The 16,543-nt window shown below is 39.3% G+C and overlaps 1 protein-coding gene across 2 annotated transcripts in view; it reads right to left on the minus strand.

Moving 5' to 3' along the window:
* The window catches only part of alg6 (ALG6 alpha-1,3-glucosyltransferase), a 58,325-nt gene extending 43,515 nt beyond the window's left edge, over nucleotides 1–14,810 (minus strand). For both annotated transcript variants that reach the window (XM_087990694.1, XM_087990693.1), the window contains exons 1-5: nucleotides 14,693–14,810; nucleotides 10,765–10,849; nucleotides 9,731–9,820; nucleotides 8,966–9,054; nucleotides 5,281–5,360 (exon numbers count right to left, since the gene is read on the minus strand). In XM_087990694.1, coding sequence (XP_087846820.1) covers nucleotides 5,281–5,360; nucleotides 8,966–9,054; nucleotides 9,731–9,820; nucleotides 10,765–10,849; nucleotides 14,693–14,774 — 426 coding nt within the window. In that variant the 5' untranslated portion in view covers nucleotides 14,775–14,810. The remainder of the gene's footprint in view (nucleotides 1–5,280; nucleotides 5,361–8,965; nucleotides 9,055–9,730; nucleotides 9,821–10,764; nucleotides 10,850–14,692) is intronic.
* Nucleotides 14,811–16,543: the final 1,733 nt, after the last annotated feature.

Consider the following 16,543-nt stretch of genomic DNA (forward strand, 5'->3'; position numbering starts at 1 on the left):
CATTCAGACCATTAGGTCTGTTTAAACCTTCCGTTCCATTATGACACATCTGTACCTGAGCTCCATTTACTTTTATTTCTTCCACCCCACTAAACTTCTCAATATGCTGATCTAACAAAAATCTATTGATTTGAACTCTGAAAGCTCCAATCAACCAGAATCTATAATATTTTGGATTTTTCATTTTCCTGATATCCACTCATGTTGAAAAATGCTTCCTAATTTCACTTCTAAATGGCCAACCATGAATTTTATTACAGAAACACTGAATTTTATCCTTCCACATTCTCCATATGTGACTATACATGAAACTAGAATCATTTTGCTCTGTACATCGCTGTACCAAATTCCATGGTCTCTTTACCAACTGAATCAAATGTATTGCAAAGGAGACACTTAACTGGACAACAGTTATCTTTCTTGGGCTCAACAAATACAATTGGTTAGGTAAACATTGCCTTCAAACCACATCCACCAGATGACATCACATGGTATACGTTTCATCAGAGTGCAGCTGATTGTAAAGAAAATGGCTTGTAAAAATACAATACTTAATCCTTACAAAACATTGTGCAATGATTAAATGATCATCCTGGCCTGAAGAATAAACACTGGAAAGATCCAGGTTCCATTTCTGGCCTGTGCACAGATATGAGACCTCAACAGCATCGGTTTTACAATTAGAGCACCTGCATAAAAATAGTTTGTGATTTTTGGCAAGTGAGAACTGTTGGTAGCAGGACAGGACAGGATCAGGCTTGATCACGATGCCCTCCTCGGTCAAATATATTGCTGTTTAGATTTTTAAGGGATGAATGATTGGGATAGTCCAGTTCAGCAAGGATTGGTGTCTTCAGTAGAAAATGGTACAATGAGAGTATGCAGAGATGAAGAAAAGTTTGTTTCCTTTCATTTTGATTCCTACGGATTTCTGTCCTATGACATAGGACATAGTGCGTCGCACTCCATGTGATTTTAGTCACGTAGCGCAGGTACTAATTTAGGAACACTTACTCATTGCGCAAAACTAGAAACATGGGGCAGTTAATGCGCAATTGCAGCTGTTATCTTTATATGAAGTACTCTGATAATTACATGGAACAAACAGTGAATAAGTGTTCTTACTGTTCCCTCTCAGCTGTTGATTGCCCTGTCATCTCCACACACCCACCCCCCTTCCACAACTAGCTTTCCAGTATGCTTCTTGGGAAATTATTTCAAAAATTGTTTACCAGCCAAACATATCTGGTTTCATAGCGTATGTATTTTACGCATTATCTTAAAGCACCCATCATAGATCAAGGAAGCCTTCACCTTGACTTTTAACAGTATTTAGAGCATGTTAATGATTTGGTCTTGTTGTTTCAGTGTACAAAAATACCAGTAAATCTAACAATGATTCTATAATGTGACAGAATTTAAAACCTCAGAGCAGTTTCAAGTAACATTATCCTCAAGTCATGCAAGCAAGCGACTGCTGCATGATCGCATGGACTTCACTTGTTCCACGGCTATGTTCCAGAGGATTTAACTGAAACTCTCTACTCATGTCCTAAGCCTTTCAGTCACCTTCACTAAAATGTCAAAGCATATTAAATTAATCATCCATTCAATCAAAAACAGGAAGTTCCACTGATCAATGAAAATTATTCCTCATCAATTCCTCCTGTTTGCACCAAAACAACTTGCTTGTTCCTGAAGACACAAAGATTTCCTGCAGCATGCTTCTATAAGTGTCCTAACATATGGCATACAAGTAGATGTTTTCCGCACAGGGAGATGATTCACCACATCTTACCCTGCCTTCAACCAAAAGGTATCTGCAAATACATGAAAAATTCAATATCCATATATATGCATGGGCAAGTAATAATCAGGAAATGAAACTGATTTCCCCACTCCCTAATTCAGAGACCAAACACTTGACAGAGATTCACTTCACAGAGTCAGATACAATCAAGTCAGTTCAGGCTAGGACTGTGAATCTGGGACCTGCTTTGCTTCTACAGCAGGCAATGAAATTCATTATATTATCAATATTTCTCTTGATCTAACCAGTATTGAATTTCAGGTACTAAGTATGTAACAGACCAAGGTTACCAAGGATTTAATTGAAGACAGGAATGTAAGATTGTGTATGAGGTCCGTGTCAGCTACAAAAAAGCCCAACAACTTACATTCAAGTAGCACCTTTCACAAAACAAAATATTTCAATTTATATTAAAAACACAGCAGTGGTCACCATGCAGAAAAATAGGGGAGAAAGGACATAGGAACATTGAAGACATGGTTGAAGAATCAGGTTTAGATAAAACATTTTAAAAAGGTGAAGGCAGGTAGAAAGTAATCATCATTGTGGACAGAATTTCAGAATGTGAGGAGACAACAGTTAGGTGTCACTGGTTATTAAGGTGCTCCATGCGTTATGAAAGAGGAGTGGACCTGAGAGTGCAGACGTGGGTATACTTCATATGACAATGTTGAAGGAAGAATTATCAGAAGAGTTTTTATGGACTAGAATTTGCTAAAGTGTGGAAATTCATTGTGGATCTGATAAGTACCACCATCTCCTGAACAGATCAGCTCAAAACAATTTTGCCCGCAATGTTATGAAAGTTCAAGCTAATAACAGCATAGCTGAACATAACAGGATCTGGGAACTTGGAAAACAATGAACAAACAATTGCCTTAACTCATGATATTTAAGAATTGAGAATTAAAGAGAAAGAACTTAGGAATTTTCTTTACGAAGAAAAGAAAGATTGGATTAAAAGGGAGAGGGAAAAATGACAGGAAGGTGCAAAAGCAAAACGTATCAAATCTGATTTTATTACTTCTCTGACAATTCACAACCTGAAGGATGGGACTCCACAATTTAGTTGTTTGTTTTCGAGTAAGACAGTTAATTAGCAGTTACTAACACATCATCATATATGTTATAAGGACAAGTATGCTGTTAATTAATAGAATTAGCTTCCTTTGTCAAATTTGATGGACTGGAAATTTTGGAAAACATTAAGATTAATAAGTACCCAGGGCCAGATTTATCTTAGGCTGCTCCGGGAAGCGAGAAAGGAGGTTGCTCAGCTACTAGCGAGGATATTTGCCTCTTCACTCTCCACGGGAGTTGTACCGGAGGATTAGAAGGAGGCAAATGTTGTTCCTCTTTTCAAGAAGGGTAATAGGGAAATCCCTGACAATTACAGACCAGTCAATCTTACGTCTCTGGTCAGCAAAGTTTTGGAAAGATTCTGAGGGATCGGGTTTAAGAGCCGTGAGGTTTTGCTACAGCTCTACAAGTCCCTAATAAAACCACACTTGGAATATTGTGTCCGGTTCTGGTTGTCCTAATATAGGAAAGATACAGAGGCTTTGGATAGGGTGCAAAGAAGGTTTACCAGGATGCTGTCTGGACTGGAGGGCTTACCTTATGAAGAAAGGTTGAATAAGCTCGGATTTTTCTCTCTGGAGAGAAGGAAGAGAGGAGACCTGATCAAGGTATACAAGATGATGAATGGAATTGATAGAGTCAATAGCCAGAGACTTTTCCCCAGGGCAGGATTGACTGGTCCAAGGAGTCATAGTTTGAAGATATTAGAAGGAAGGTATAAATGAGATGCTAGAGGTAGGTTCTTTACGCAGAGAGTTGTGAATGCATGGAATGCGTTGCTAGCGGTGGTGGTGGAAGCAGAGTCATTTAAGCAACTGCTGGCCATGCACGTGGATAGCAGTAAGTTGAGGGGTGGTAGGTTATTATATTTTACATTAGGATTAAACCTCGGCACAACGTCGTGGGCCAAAGGGCCTGTTCTGTGCTATACTTTTCTATGTTCTAATGACTTGACATTAAAAAAAGCATGCCTCATTCACATATCTTCTACACTAAATTCTGGACAGTTGCTTTCAGATTAGCAGGAATAAAACCCGAAGACAGCATTTTTGGGAAGGTGGGGCACAGAAATAGGTATTGAAGGAAAACAAAGTTATTCACCAAATCACAAGGCCACAAGAAAGTTGATGGGGGAATAGCTTGTTGTTGTCAAAATCAGTGCCATCTGGTTATTGGATCCTTCTCCCATTGGAAATAACTTTTCCCTTTACAAATTATCAAAGTCCCTCATTTTGAGCACCTCTGTTAAACTTTCCAAATTATTGATATCACCTATTCATCCTTTTTCATTGTTTTGTTTTAAAAGGCCTTATCTTTATTTCACTTGTTGCAATAAACTTTTGCTATAATATAACTGAGATCAAGTCTGAAGCTTTTTTAAAAGAAAATATAAAAAGCTCATTTGATAGCCTTCTGGATAAATATACTGCTCACATAAAGCAGAAATACCCAAGGAGTAATTCCAAGTCTTGTCATTGGCTGACCTCTAGTATCTAACCAATCATTAAATACAATTTCAAACAATTGTTGATAGGCTGCTTGACTGATGGTCGGTGATAGAGAAAATCAGTTTGGTTCTATATTCATCTTCCACTCATAAGCGTATCTTTCCAAAACTAGAATTACTGGATAGCATTATGGATGGCAATCTTGATTGAGTTCTGCGCCCATCCCAATATCTTTGTAGTCTTGGGAAATTATGGCATTTCAAGTGTATTTTAGCTTTGATTAAAGTATTGCTCTCACCTTTGAGTCACAGGTTTGGAAGTTCAAGTCCAACTCTAGGACTGCAGCACATAATCTAGGTACTGTAGTGCTGAGGGAATGCTATATTTTGTGTCATTTTTCAATGAGATGTTAAAGCAAATATGCATCTTGCTCAGGTGGCTAGAAGTGATTATCTGGTATTATTCAAAGAAGAAACGAGGAAAGCTTCCAAATCCCTAGCTAGCATGTATCCAAAGAACATGAAAAGCAGAAGAATTGGTAACTTAGCTCATTATGGATTGTAGGATCTGATTGTTTAGATAGTTTGCTATCTTTGCCTACAACTAACATAATTAAATCTTTGGCTGTTAACTGCTTAAAGATATCAAGAGTTTGTAAAAGGTGCTAGATAAATGTAAAGTCATTGTGTTGAAACAGGTTGAATTTTTAGAAACTAAACTAGCCAATATTTCTTAGCAAATGGCATTAGAAATATCAGGGAGAATAAATTGATATCATATGGTCCAAACCAATAATGCTTGGAACAACTTTCAGAAACAACTTTCCATTTCTAAGCTTCATTACAGGCTGAGAGTTGATGTCTCCAGTCCATGGCTCTAGCTTTCATTTATCTGACATTGTCAGTTTTATTATTGCATAGGTACATTTACCACAATGCCTACCTTCTTCCTCTCTGGTCCTTCACAATGATGAATGTAACAGAGGATCGCAGGAATATATACAGCAAGGTCTGCAACAAACACTAATAAATTGGCAAAATGTCAGAACTGTAAATATAAGCATTGTTAGAAATAGAAAAAAGCCTTAAAATCTAAAATGGCAACCATTTTTAAAAGATCAATCCTACCTGCCCAACTTTTCAAGAAATTCATCAATCCCTTGATTTGACCTTTGAACCCATTTACACCACCTATTCTGTAGATTTCTTGAGAAACACTTTGCACAAAACCCCAGAACTAGTTTGCAGATCCCAGTTGTGCAAAAGTAGCTTGTGTAGAGTTACAACTGGTTAAGTATCAATAACTTTCTAAGTTTCTTGTTATGTAGGGGGGAGGGATGTTGAGAGAGAGAGAGAGAGAGGGAGGATAGGGGAAAAGAGAGAAAGGTTGAGGTTTGCATAGATGCCAATATTTGTCATCAATGGATATAAAACAACTTTAACACATCTTCCATCCCTCAAAAATATCCAACACCAATCATAGCACAAAACCTTCTGATTTTGAATCTCTGTGGTTGGCAGGTCAAAAAGTTAGGATGGACAGCAGACTTGAGGGCCAATGTTAAACATGACACTGAGAGATCTCAATCTTGGCCAGGCTGCTGTGCATTCACACCTCAGTGGTGGATATGCACTTTTGTTACTAGTGCTTTAATTCAACCCAAAGTAATGGACAAAAGTCTTCACCAGCAGTGAAAGTCCTTTCTAAAATTATTTGAAATGGCCTGAATACTGCTAAAAGGACAGCCAGAGTGGAGAGCTAATTAGAATCCAGCAAGCAATCTCTCAGAGGGGACAGGAGGGGTCTGGCACGGGAAATGTAAAAATATTCCCCTTAGTATGATAAGGCGTATTCTTCGAAGTGTTCCTGTCATGTGCTATTTATTTTTCAAAGTTCTGACACCTACTGTATTTGGCTTTTATTGCATCGTCTTTGCACTCAGCCCCTCCACCTCATCGCACTATGGGACCCCTCCTTCCTACCACTTTGCAAGCTCCACTATGTCTCTCCAAAACCTTATGGTTTCCCTCAATCTTGTCTCAGCACAGAACCCCACTCTGTCCTAACAAATCCTAATTCAGTATGTTTCACCAGAAGTATAGCCTATCCAATAATAACACAGATGAAGGGATTGGCTTTTGAATAATTCTGTTTCAAGACACCATGTGCTTGTTGGATCTTTCAGGCTGTGTTTGAATATTGTGGATCAAAATTCTACTGTCTCCTATCATAGTGGATCGCAGAAACCTGGAGACACTCAAGTTGCTGGTTGATCAGCTCTTGTTTGTAAGTAGCACTACAGTCACAACTGGAAAGGGTAATCTTTTCAGTCATGGAAATGGCTTTAAGATTTACTTTATATGGATCTATGCGACATTTGCATCGGGAGTGGGAAAAGGAGATTAACACTCAATCAGCCCAATAACCCCAAGTGATTTTAAGAATCCTTAAGGTCACCAGTGAAACAGGCCTTAACAGCTACTCAGATACATCACTAGAAAGATTGTGCTGCAGCAAGGAGGTGCTGCCATTTCAATCTATGCCAATGATTAAGTTAAAATTAAACCCTTTCCCAGATGTTTTCAAGGAACCAAACAAATAAGTTTGCATGATACTCATCACAAAAGAATGGATCACATTTAATTAAAAAACTTACACACTAAATTAGATGCAGTTTCACAAAGCTAAATTTATCATCCTTAACAGTTTTTAATATGCTCTTCATCTTGTGATTTATTTAATATCAGAGTACATTGTAATATTTGCCCATCATCATTCATGCAACTTACTCCATCAAACCATTTATCCACTTCCATTCTGCACAGTTCCCTAAATGCTTGGATATTTTGCTGCCTCAAATAGCTTAAATGTCACATTTCTGGCATTGATGACCTGCTGAAAGTGCCTACTTCAACTACAAGTTATGCTGTTTAATAACTGACAATGAGAAGAATATTTAGACTTGCGACCTTAATTGCCTAAAATGGGGGAAGGACAGAGGCTCTAAACAGCACAAGTAACAGAAACACCAACACCTTGTGGAAGATAGACAGGGTTTCAGGGATCAAACGTTGACCCATTCCTCCCTGTTCTTGCAGCCATGGTATTGATGCACCGGATTCAGTTAAGTAGCTGCTGAATGATGACCAAAAGTTTATATTGGAAGACTCCGTGTTATTGGAGCTGTTGAATAAACATCATGAGGAGGTTGCTGATTTAATTTTGTTCATGTGATTACCAGGCATTTATATAGTCCAAGCCTGAATGCCATGGTTTATTACTTCACAATAAAAGCACAACAAAAAGAGCTGAATACTTTAGAACCATCTGTAAAACTGATAGGAGGATGATGGAAGCAGGTTACTTATGAAATGTTTGAAGATGGAGTCAATAGAGATGTGCAGCACGGAAACAGACCCTTCGGTCCAACTCGTCCATGTCAAACAAATATCCCAACCCAATCTAGTCCCAGCTGCCAGCACCAGGCCCATATCCCTCCAAATCCTTCCTATTCCTATACCCATCCAGATGCCTTTTAAATGGTGCAATTGTACCAGCCTCCAACGCTTCCTCTGGCAGTCAAGGAGCTATGAACCTGCACTCCAAGGTCTCTTTGTTCAGCAACACTCCCTAGGACCTTACCATTAAGTGTATAAGTTCTGCTAAGATTTGCTTTCCCAAAATGCTGCACTGCACATTTATCTAAATTAAACTCCATCTGCCACTTCTCAGCCCATTGGACCATCTGATCAAGATTCTGTTGTAATCTGAGGTAACCTTCTTCACTGTCCACTACACCTTCAATTTTGGTGTCATCAGCAAACGTAATAATTATATCTCTTATGCTCATATCCAAATAGTTTATATAAATGATGAAAAGTTGTGGACCCAGCACTGATCCTTGTGGCACTCCACTGGTCCCAGATCTCCAGTCTGAAAAACAACCCTCCACCGTCACCCTCTGTCTTCTACCTTTGAGCCAGTTCTTTTTCCAAATGGCGGGTTCTCCTTGTATTCTGTGAGATCTAACCTTGCTCACCAGTCTCCCATGAGGAACCTTGTTGAATGCCTTACTGAAGTCCAAATGGATCACATCCACCACTCTGCCCTACCAATCCTCTTTGTCACTTCTTCAAAAAACTCAATCAAGTTTGTGAGACATGATTTCCTATGCATAAAGCCATGTTGACTATCCCCAGTGTTGAAAAATGTGGTGCTGGAAAAACACAGCAGGCCAGGCAGCATCCGAGGAGCAGGAGAATCGACGTTTCGGGCATAAGCCCTTCTTCAGGAATCCTGAAGAGGGGCTTATGCCCGAAACGTCGATTCTCCTGCTCCTCGGATGCTGCCAGGCCTGCCGTGTTTTTCCAGCACCACATTTTTCAACTCTGGTACTCCAGCATCTGCAGTCCTCACTTTCTCCTAGTTGATCTATCCCTATCAGTCTTTGCCTTTCCAAATACATATACATCCTGTCCCTCAGGATTCCCTCCAACAACTAAGGATGTTTTGTTGAGGAATCTGGTGCTGGACTGACCAGTCACTAACAACCATAACCATCAACCCTGGTGTTCATTTCCTTTTCTTTTTTTTTAATGTTACAGATATTTTTAACATTCTTAATTACCTGTTGCTCGCATGAATATCTTGTGCCCAAGGCTTTCAAAACCACGAGATGTATGAAGGGCAATCCATTCAGGATTTATTGACTTAGCTCTGGAGTGAAAAAAAAATAGAAGTTTATCTCTGGAATAAAAGTGCATTTCACTTTATGTAAAATGTACACAATCAATAGAAGATACTGAATGACAGAAAATTTAATTTATTCATCTCTATCTATTCTGTCTTCCCAAAGGAAATGACTGCCTTTGGTACCTTACCAGGTGTGTATTCCAAATGTGGAAGCTTGAGCAGTGATTGCTGAAGGCTTTTTGACTTGACTCTAAAGAGCTCAACTTGAGTCTAATCCTGTCCTCATCAATCAGAGCACTCATGCAAACTGCTTTCTTTCCATGTATCAAACTGCAACATTTTGGCAGTTAGCTTAAGCGAGCTGAACAATCTCTCAAGCCCTCAGACAAATGCATCATTGCAATATCTAAAACTTACATTTGTAATCTGTAATTTATGCTGGGGTGTAATTCCAATACCACCAGTGGCTATTCTTCAAACTGAGACAGTAAGTATGAACACAAACAGCATCAAAGCCAAGAACGATCCTGATCTCACCCAACAGCCATACTACTGCACTTTCCTGTGGTAACGGGAGGAAGAAGGTAGTCACTGATCAAGGGCTAGAACCTTAGCTGATTTTACATTTTATATTAAAAGATTTCTTATCACTAATTCTAAATAATGAATAGCATTATCAATGACAGCACAGCAAACTTACACATATGCACAAATTAGACTATGATAAGCAGTCAGAGGTGGATAATCAAGGCCCCAGTACTTCAGATTATTGCTGCTTGTATTGAAATACCTGAAGAGAGAAACAATTCAACTTGGTATCAGACATAAAGAACAGCAGTGAATTTACGAAATTCCCATTTTGGCAACACACACTCTGTTAAGTCATTCGGTAATATAGAAAATATGTATCACTGAAAAAAAGAGACACGATATCAAGGTTTTTTTTGTCTTGCACTAATTAGGACAGTTGCAAGAATGCCAAACATACAATAACGTTAATATACTTGAATCATATCCAAGATTAGACATTATGTTCTGAGATTTGCAATCACAAGCTGGTTTCCTGCTCCATTCTCCATGCAAATGCCTCAACTGATCAGTTGATTTGTTGACTAAGAGCAACCTTTACTCATGCATGACATTGTTACTCCCTTTGATGTTTGTGCATTTGTCCTGACAAGTGCAACGGTAAAGCCTTCAACAGCATGCTTTTATTTTCAACCATTCTCTCAATTATTCTACAGCTAATTGTACCACTCGATATTGAACCAAGATGGTCCCAGATCTCTGCTGAGTTAGCTCATTTCAACAGGGCAGTCATATGGATGCTACAATTAACTTCAGTGCCATGGGCTGGTGAAAGAGGAAGAAAATCAGGGGCCATACTCACAACTGACATGCATTGACTCCTATTAGAAAGTGAGGTGAGAGAAGGAGCGTACTCAACTATGATGTCCAGCCCCTTTCAAGGCTTGGAACATTCCTTGACTTTTACTGTATAGGCTTGCATGCAAAGAATGAATATTTCACTGAAGTACTTGAAGTTTGTCAGGGCCAACATCAGCACAGTCAGCAGCACAAAGGTGATTTTTTTTTGGTGGGCAGGGGGTGGAAAGTCAGAGCAAGACAGCAATTCCTCACTTTAAATTAAAAATAATCTAAAGAAATTGCAGAGCAGCACACCTCAGGATCCCTGTACATGTGATGAATAAATTGAATAGTGAGATTACAAACCATTGACGGATGGGTAGATTGTAGGTAATCTCCTGCCAGTGTCGCTGAGCTTCATAATCTCCAAACATAGGAGGTTTCCCAGCACCTGTGGACGTAGTGAAAAACATTTAAACAGACAGCTTTCACTAAAAGAATCTATGGCAAAGTCTACACTTGAGTTTAACTATATTGTCATTCGTGAAAAGTAAGTAACAGAACAAGAATGGCCCAGATTGTGTCTTTTGTCATTAATCTATTTTGCTAAACAACCTGTTCAGAGATATTATCACACTCCTCTAGAGCAGGTGGGATTTGAACTGCATCTTTTGTTCTAGGGGTAGGGACACTATCTGTGTTACACAAGAGGGTCATTAGCCTTCCTTTATTTTTGTTTTTTTATATATATATACATTCAGTGAGACAGAACAGATTGGCCTGGAGCTTCCTGTTCTTGCTCAGAGTTAATTAACAATTTCAGCTGCTACAGCAAAGCAATGATCAGATGTACTATCATTGTACTAGGGACAAGAAAGCACTCCCGTGATCCATGGTTTCTCGGCTACTGCTTATTACATGGCCTGCTGAAAAGTCTGTGGAGATACAAGACCATAAGAAATAGGAACAGAAGCAAGCGATTTAGCTCCTGAGCCTACTCAGCCATTCAACAGGATCACAGCTGATCCAACATTTCTCATGTCCACTTTCCTGCCTTTTTTTCATAACTCAAGTCCTCAACTGATCCAGAATCTCTCTCTATCTCATCCATAAACATACACAATACCTCAGCCCCCACGGTTCTGTGTGACAAGAAGTTTCAAAGATTTTCAACCTTCAGAGAGAAGAAATTCCTGCTCATCGAAGTCTGAAATTAGCACTTATTAATTCTGAGATTATGCTTTCTAGTTATAGTGTCTCTCCCGAGGGTCAACATCTCTCAGCTGAGTGACAATGGAATTGTGCTTATTTGTGAAAAAATCCTAACCCTTGATAAGCTTACTCTCCAAAATCAGCAAAAATGTAGAAACATAGAAACTAGGAGAAGTAGTAAGCCACGTGGCCCTTTGAGCCTGCTCTTCCATTAGAGGATCAGACATGACCCTGTTACCTCAATGCCATGCTTTTAATTTTCAAGAATTTTAAATGAAGGACCAACCGCAATTTTAAGAGTTGTTATAGACGGTGACTAAGGATTTAATCTGGCACACACACAAAGAATGGTCATGTGAATAAGAAAGTGATGAATTGCTGTACTTATGGAACTACATTCTAGAACTTTTGGGGGAAAAATAAGCTAGAAAGTCTGAAATGTAGAACAAAATATGACAGCAATTTGAAAATAAAAATTGAAGAAGTTGAAAATATTTAACAGAAAAGGAATTATTGGTAGACAGACAGAAGTAATTATTTCAACTCTTCCTCAGGATAAACGGCTCTTACAAAATAAAATAAAAATGAAAGAGGAAAAGAAAAAAAGGAATAAATAAACAGGAAGCTTTTTTTTAAATTAAAGGAGGCCCCGAGTATCTAGCAGGCTTAAAAGTAGGTAAATCCGCAGGGCCAGATAAGACATATCCCAGCTGTTGAATAAGGAAACAGCAGGGGCACTTACAAAAATGTTCAATACCTCTCTAGCCACAGCAGAGGTGTCAGAGGACTGGAGGACGTGTACTGTCATTCAAGAAACCAGGAAACTACAGGCCAGTTGGTCTAACCTCAGAAATGGGGCAAACATTTGAAGTAATCCTGAGGGACAGAATCAATCTCCACTTGGAGATCCAGGGATTAATCAAGAACAGTCAGCATGGTTTTGTTAAGGGGAGGTCATGTCTGACCAACTTGATTAAATTTTTCAAAGAGGTGGCCAGGTGTTTGGATGATTTTGATATAGTTTACTTGGACTTCAGCAAAGCCCACATGGAGAATGATAGCAAAGTTATGAGGTTGTGGCATCCATGCAAATATGGTAAATTGGATCCACAATTGGTTGAGTGGCACAAAGGAGAGACTGACGGTTTAGGAGTGTCTTTCTGAGTGGAACTCTGTGCCTAGACGGCCACACAGGGGTCAGCATTATTACCTTTGCTGTTTGTGGTTATAAATGATTCAGCCTTGAATGTAGGAGGGTCACTAAGTTTGCAGACAATATAAAGATTGTTATGGTGTTAAAAAGTAAGGAGGACGGCCTTAGACTACAAGAGGGTATAGGCAGACTGAATGGTGGCAAATGGAATTCAACATGGATAAATGTGAGGTGTTGCACTTGAGTAGGACAAACAAGGTAAAAGAATACATGATGAACAATAAGACCCTGGGAAGCACCCAGGATCAGAGGGACTTCACTGTGCATATGCACCAGTCATTTAAGGTATCAGAACAGGTGGATAAAAGTTAAGATTAGAGTGGTACTGAAAAAGCACAGCAGGTCAGGCAGCATCTGAGGAGCAGGCAAATCGACGTCTTGGTAAAAATTCTTCATCAGTGTTTTTGCCCGAAACGTCAATTTTCCTGCTCTTCGGATGCTGCCTGATCTGCTGTGCTTTTCCAGCACCACTCTAATCTTGACTCTAATCTCGAGCATCTGGAGTACCCACTTCTGCCTAGGTGGACAAAGTGGTTAAGGAGGCATATAGGACACTTGTTTTTATGAGTCAAGGCTCAGAAATGTTATGCTGGAACTGTATAAAATGCTGGGTGAAAGTGGGTAGTGCAGATGCTGGAGCGTAGAGTCAAGATTAGAGTAGCATTGGAAAAGCGCAGCAGGTCAGGCCGCTCCCGAGAAGCAGGAAAATCGACATTTCGGGCAAAAGCCCTTAATCATGAATGTGTATAAAATGCTGATTAAACCACAGTTAGAACAGTTTGTGCAATTCTGGAACCTTCATTATTGGAAGGATGCAATAGCACTGGACAGTGCGTAGAGGAGATTTACCAGGATGTTGTCTGAATCGGAGAGTTTCAGTTACAAGAGAGATTATACAGACTGGGATTTTTTTCCTTAGAGAAAAGGAGCTCCAGAAGGGACATGATTGAGAAGTATAAAATTATGAGGGGCATAGATAGGGTAGACGGGAAGAAATGTTTCCCCTTTATGGAGGGATCAATGATGAAGGGCATAGATTTAAAGGTAGAAAGTTTTGAGGAGATGTGAAGGAAAACTTTTTTTTACCCCAAAGGGTGGCAGGAATCTGGAACTCATTGCCTGTAAGGCTGGTAGAGGCAGAACCTCATAAAGAGTGTACTTGTGATGCTCAGGCATACATGGCTGTGAAATTGGATTAGGTGTTATTTTTGAGTGGTGTGAACATATTGAGCCAAAAGATCTTCTCATGCTGTAGATCCCTATGACTCTAAGATAATAAAAACCGCAGACACAATATTACCACAAGAAAAAGGCAACATGGATAAATAAAAAGAAAACATGAAAAATATTATCAAGCGTTAGGCTTCTGAAGGGCATCAAGCAACGGATAATAAGTGATGGTCCATCCAGCAAAATCCACATTCCACGAATGCATAAAACAATGGGTTAGGAATCTGCAAGAAAATAAATAAAGCAGAAGCTGCTTTCAAATTTGAGAAACATGCTTAGCGAACTTATTTGGAAGTTGAATCATAAAAGAAGATGCAATAATTGTATTTTGTTGCAAAGTTGACAACCACAGGAAAGCAACGTCAGCGTGATTTTTTTTTTATTCGCGTCGTAAAGAAATAGGAGTATGTCAAACATAATCGGAAGAACCGCGTCTCTGTAACAAGTCGACAATCGAAACCCACACAACCCTTGGTATTTTTCATGGTGCCTGCTGAAGGTAAAGGGTTGCTGCCAGCCTTTACAGCTCAGACACAACAGTTAAGCAGCTGTTTCCGCAGAGCAGGGTCATTGAGTGTCGTGGATGAATAATGGAGGAAAGAAGAACAACAACTCACGGGGGGTTTGAAAGGGACTGACCTGAGTAAGGATTCAGAGACACTGCCCAGCGCACTGTCAGGCTGACCGACAGTACGACACCGATGAGACTCCATCGCTCCATGTCATCCCCGGGTCGCTCTCCCCTTCTCCAGCGACTCACCGAGCCTGCGCATGCGCCGCTCTCCCGCCGGCGCCTCCTGATGACGTGCCCGCCCCACTCCCTGGAACACTGTGACAATGTAACAATCTCTCGCTGGCTCTTTACCAAGGGAACACTTCACTTAACCTTAGCTCATCACCATCTCTTTCATTTAGGTTTTCCGGATACACTCAATCTTCAGTACTAAACTTTAAAAATTGTCTACATTCCCCGTGGGATAGGTGGGTGCATTTTATCTAATAGTTTATTTAAACTAAAAGGCAGTCATTACCTGCATCCATTTCACACGTTGGTCCATTTCTCATTCCAATAATATACCGGAGTTTATTAAAATGCTGCCCGGGTTTATTTTCAAGTTGACTGTTTAAATTAAGGGACGGAATTCATGGATACAAAGAAAGATCAGTTAGATTGTCATTTCGTTCCCGATTTTCGTATTGTCCTATTAAAAGTTGTCCTTTACATGAATAAACATGTTAAAGGGCATAATTTTTGAAAATGACGAGAAGAAATTAGGGAACTGACGGGAGTGGGACCTAGTTAAGATATTTCCCTGATCAACCTGTTCAGAGACATTATTACAGACGGGACTGGAGCAAATGGGACTGGAACACGGGCCTCCTGAAATCAGTAGGGATAGAAACCTACTTAATAGAAAGGAGGAAGGTAGATTGACTTAAAGTATGGGTTCACATTCATTTCTCGCAGTGAAGGACATTAAGCCACAATGTATAGATAAGAAGGAATTAGATCAGACCAGGTCAGGAAAACATCAGGATTCATTAGCTCTGAAGAAAGGTCACTGGCCCCGATACGTTAGCTTTGCTTTCTCTCCACAGATGCTGCCAGAGCCGCCGAGTCTCTCCAGCAAATTCTGCTTTTGTTTCAAATTTCCAACATCCGCAGTTTTTGTTTTTTTTCTTGTTTATGATTCATTAATTTATTTTCATGCAAGTTCATATGCCTCTAGCGAATGGCTCAACCCTTGCGTTCTGGTGAACCTATGTGAGCTTGTTTCACCTGGGCCAACAGCATCGGTTTTCAAACTTTCTGCTGTGCTCCTTTCCTTGTATTGCTGCCAAAATTAACATTATTTTAGCCTCATTTGTCATCATACGTTATAATGGAACCAGTTGAGGCAATTAGTTTTATTTAATTAGATATCTCATACATAACCTCGAATATATTTAAGTTGAACTGAATATTGACAAGGTTTGAGAATGGCATTTAATTGGATTCCTTAGCTGTAATGCAAAAGTAAAGCGATTTAATTGGATTCGTTTTGCTCATTCCGATGAGACTTGGGTGGCTGATTACTTTTCGCTTTTGCGTTTATGATCATTCCTCGTGTAAAGAATTGATCAAAAGAACAAAATCAGTAAAATTGTGAACTTCCGTAAATTATTAAAACCATTGAAGTAATTATTTCAAATCAAGCGTTCAACGTTGCAGCTGTTGTGTATGAATGAATTCCTTGTTGGATGGAGATGTTTCACCAAGTCCTCAATAAGTTATGTCTCCTTGATTGCTTCAATTTTGATCGCAATGTAACTTTTGAAATAAATTTACTAGATATTTTCCCTGAATGTTAATGTGCTTTTCTGACAGTTGAAAACAGTCTGCATATATTGCAATGTTGTCAGTTGTTATGTCATCAGCGGTATGTATATTATTAAAGTTACTTATACTGTATCTAATAACCATATTAAACTTGTATAATGTAGTCCTTC

The sequence above is a fragment of the Chiloscyllium plagiosum genome, unplaced genomic scaffold, assembly GCF_037043375.1.
Source record: "Chiloscyllium plagiosum isolate Xiang-an unplaced genomic scaffold, Cpla_swu_hap1 HiC_scaffold_9, whole genome shotgun sequence".
Taxonomy (NCBI): domain Eukaryota; kingdom Metazoa; phylum Chordata; class Chondrichthyes; order Orectolobiformes; family Hemiscylliidae; genus Chiloscyllium; species Chiloscyllium plagiosum.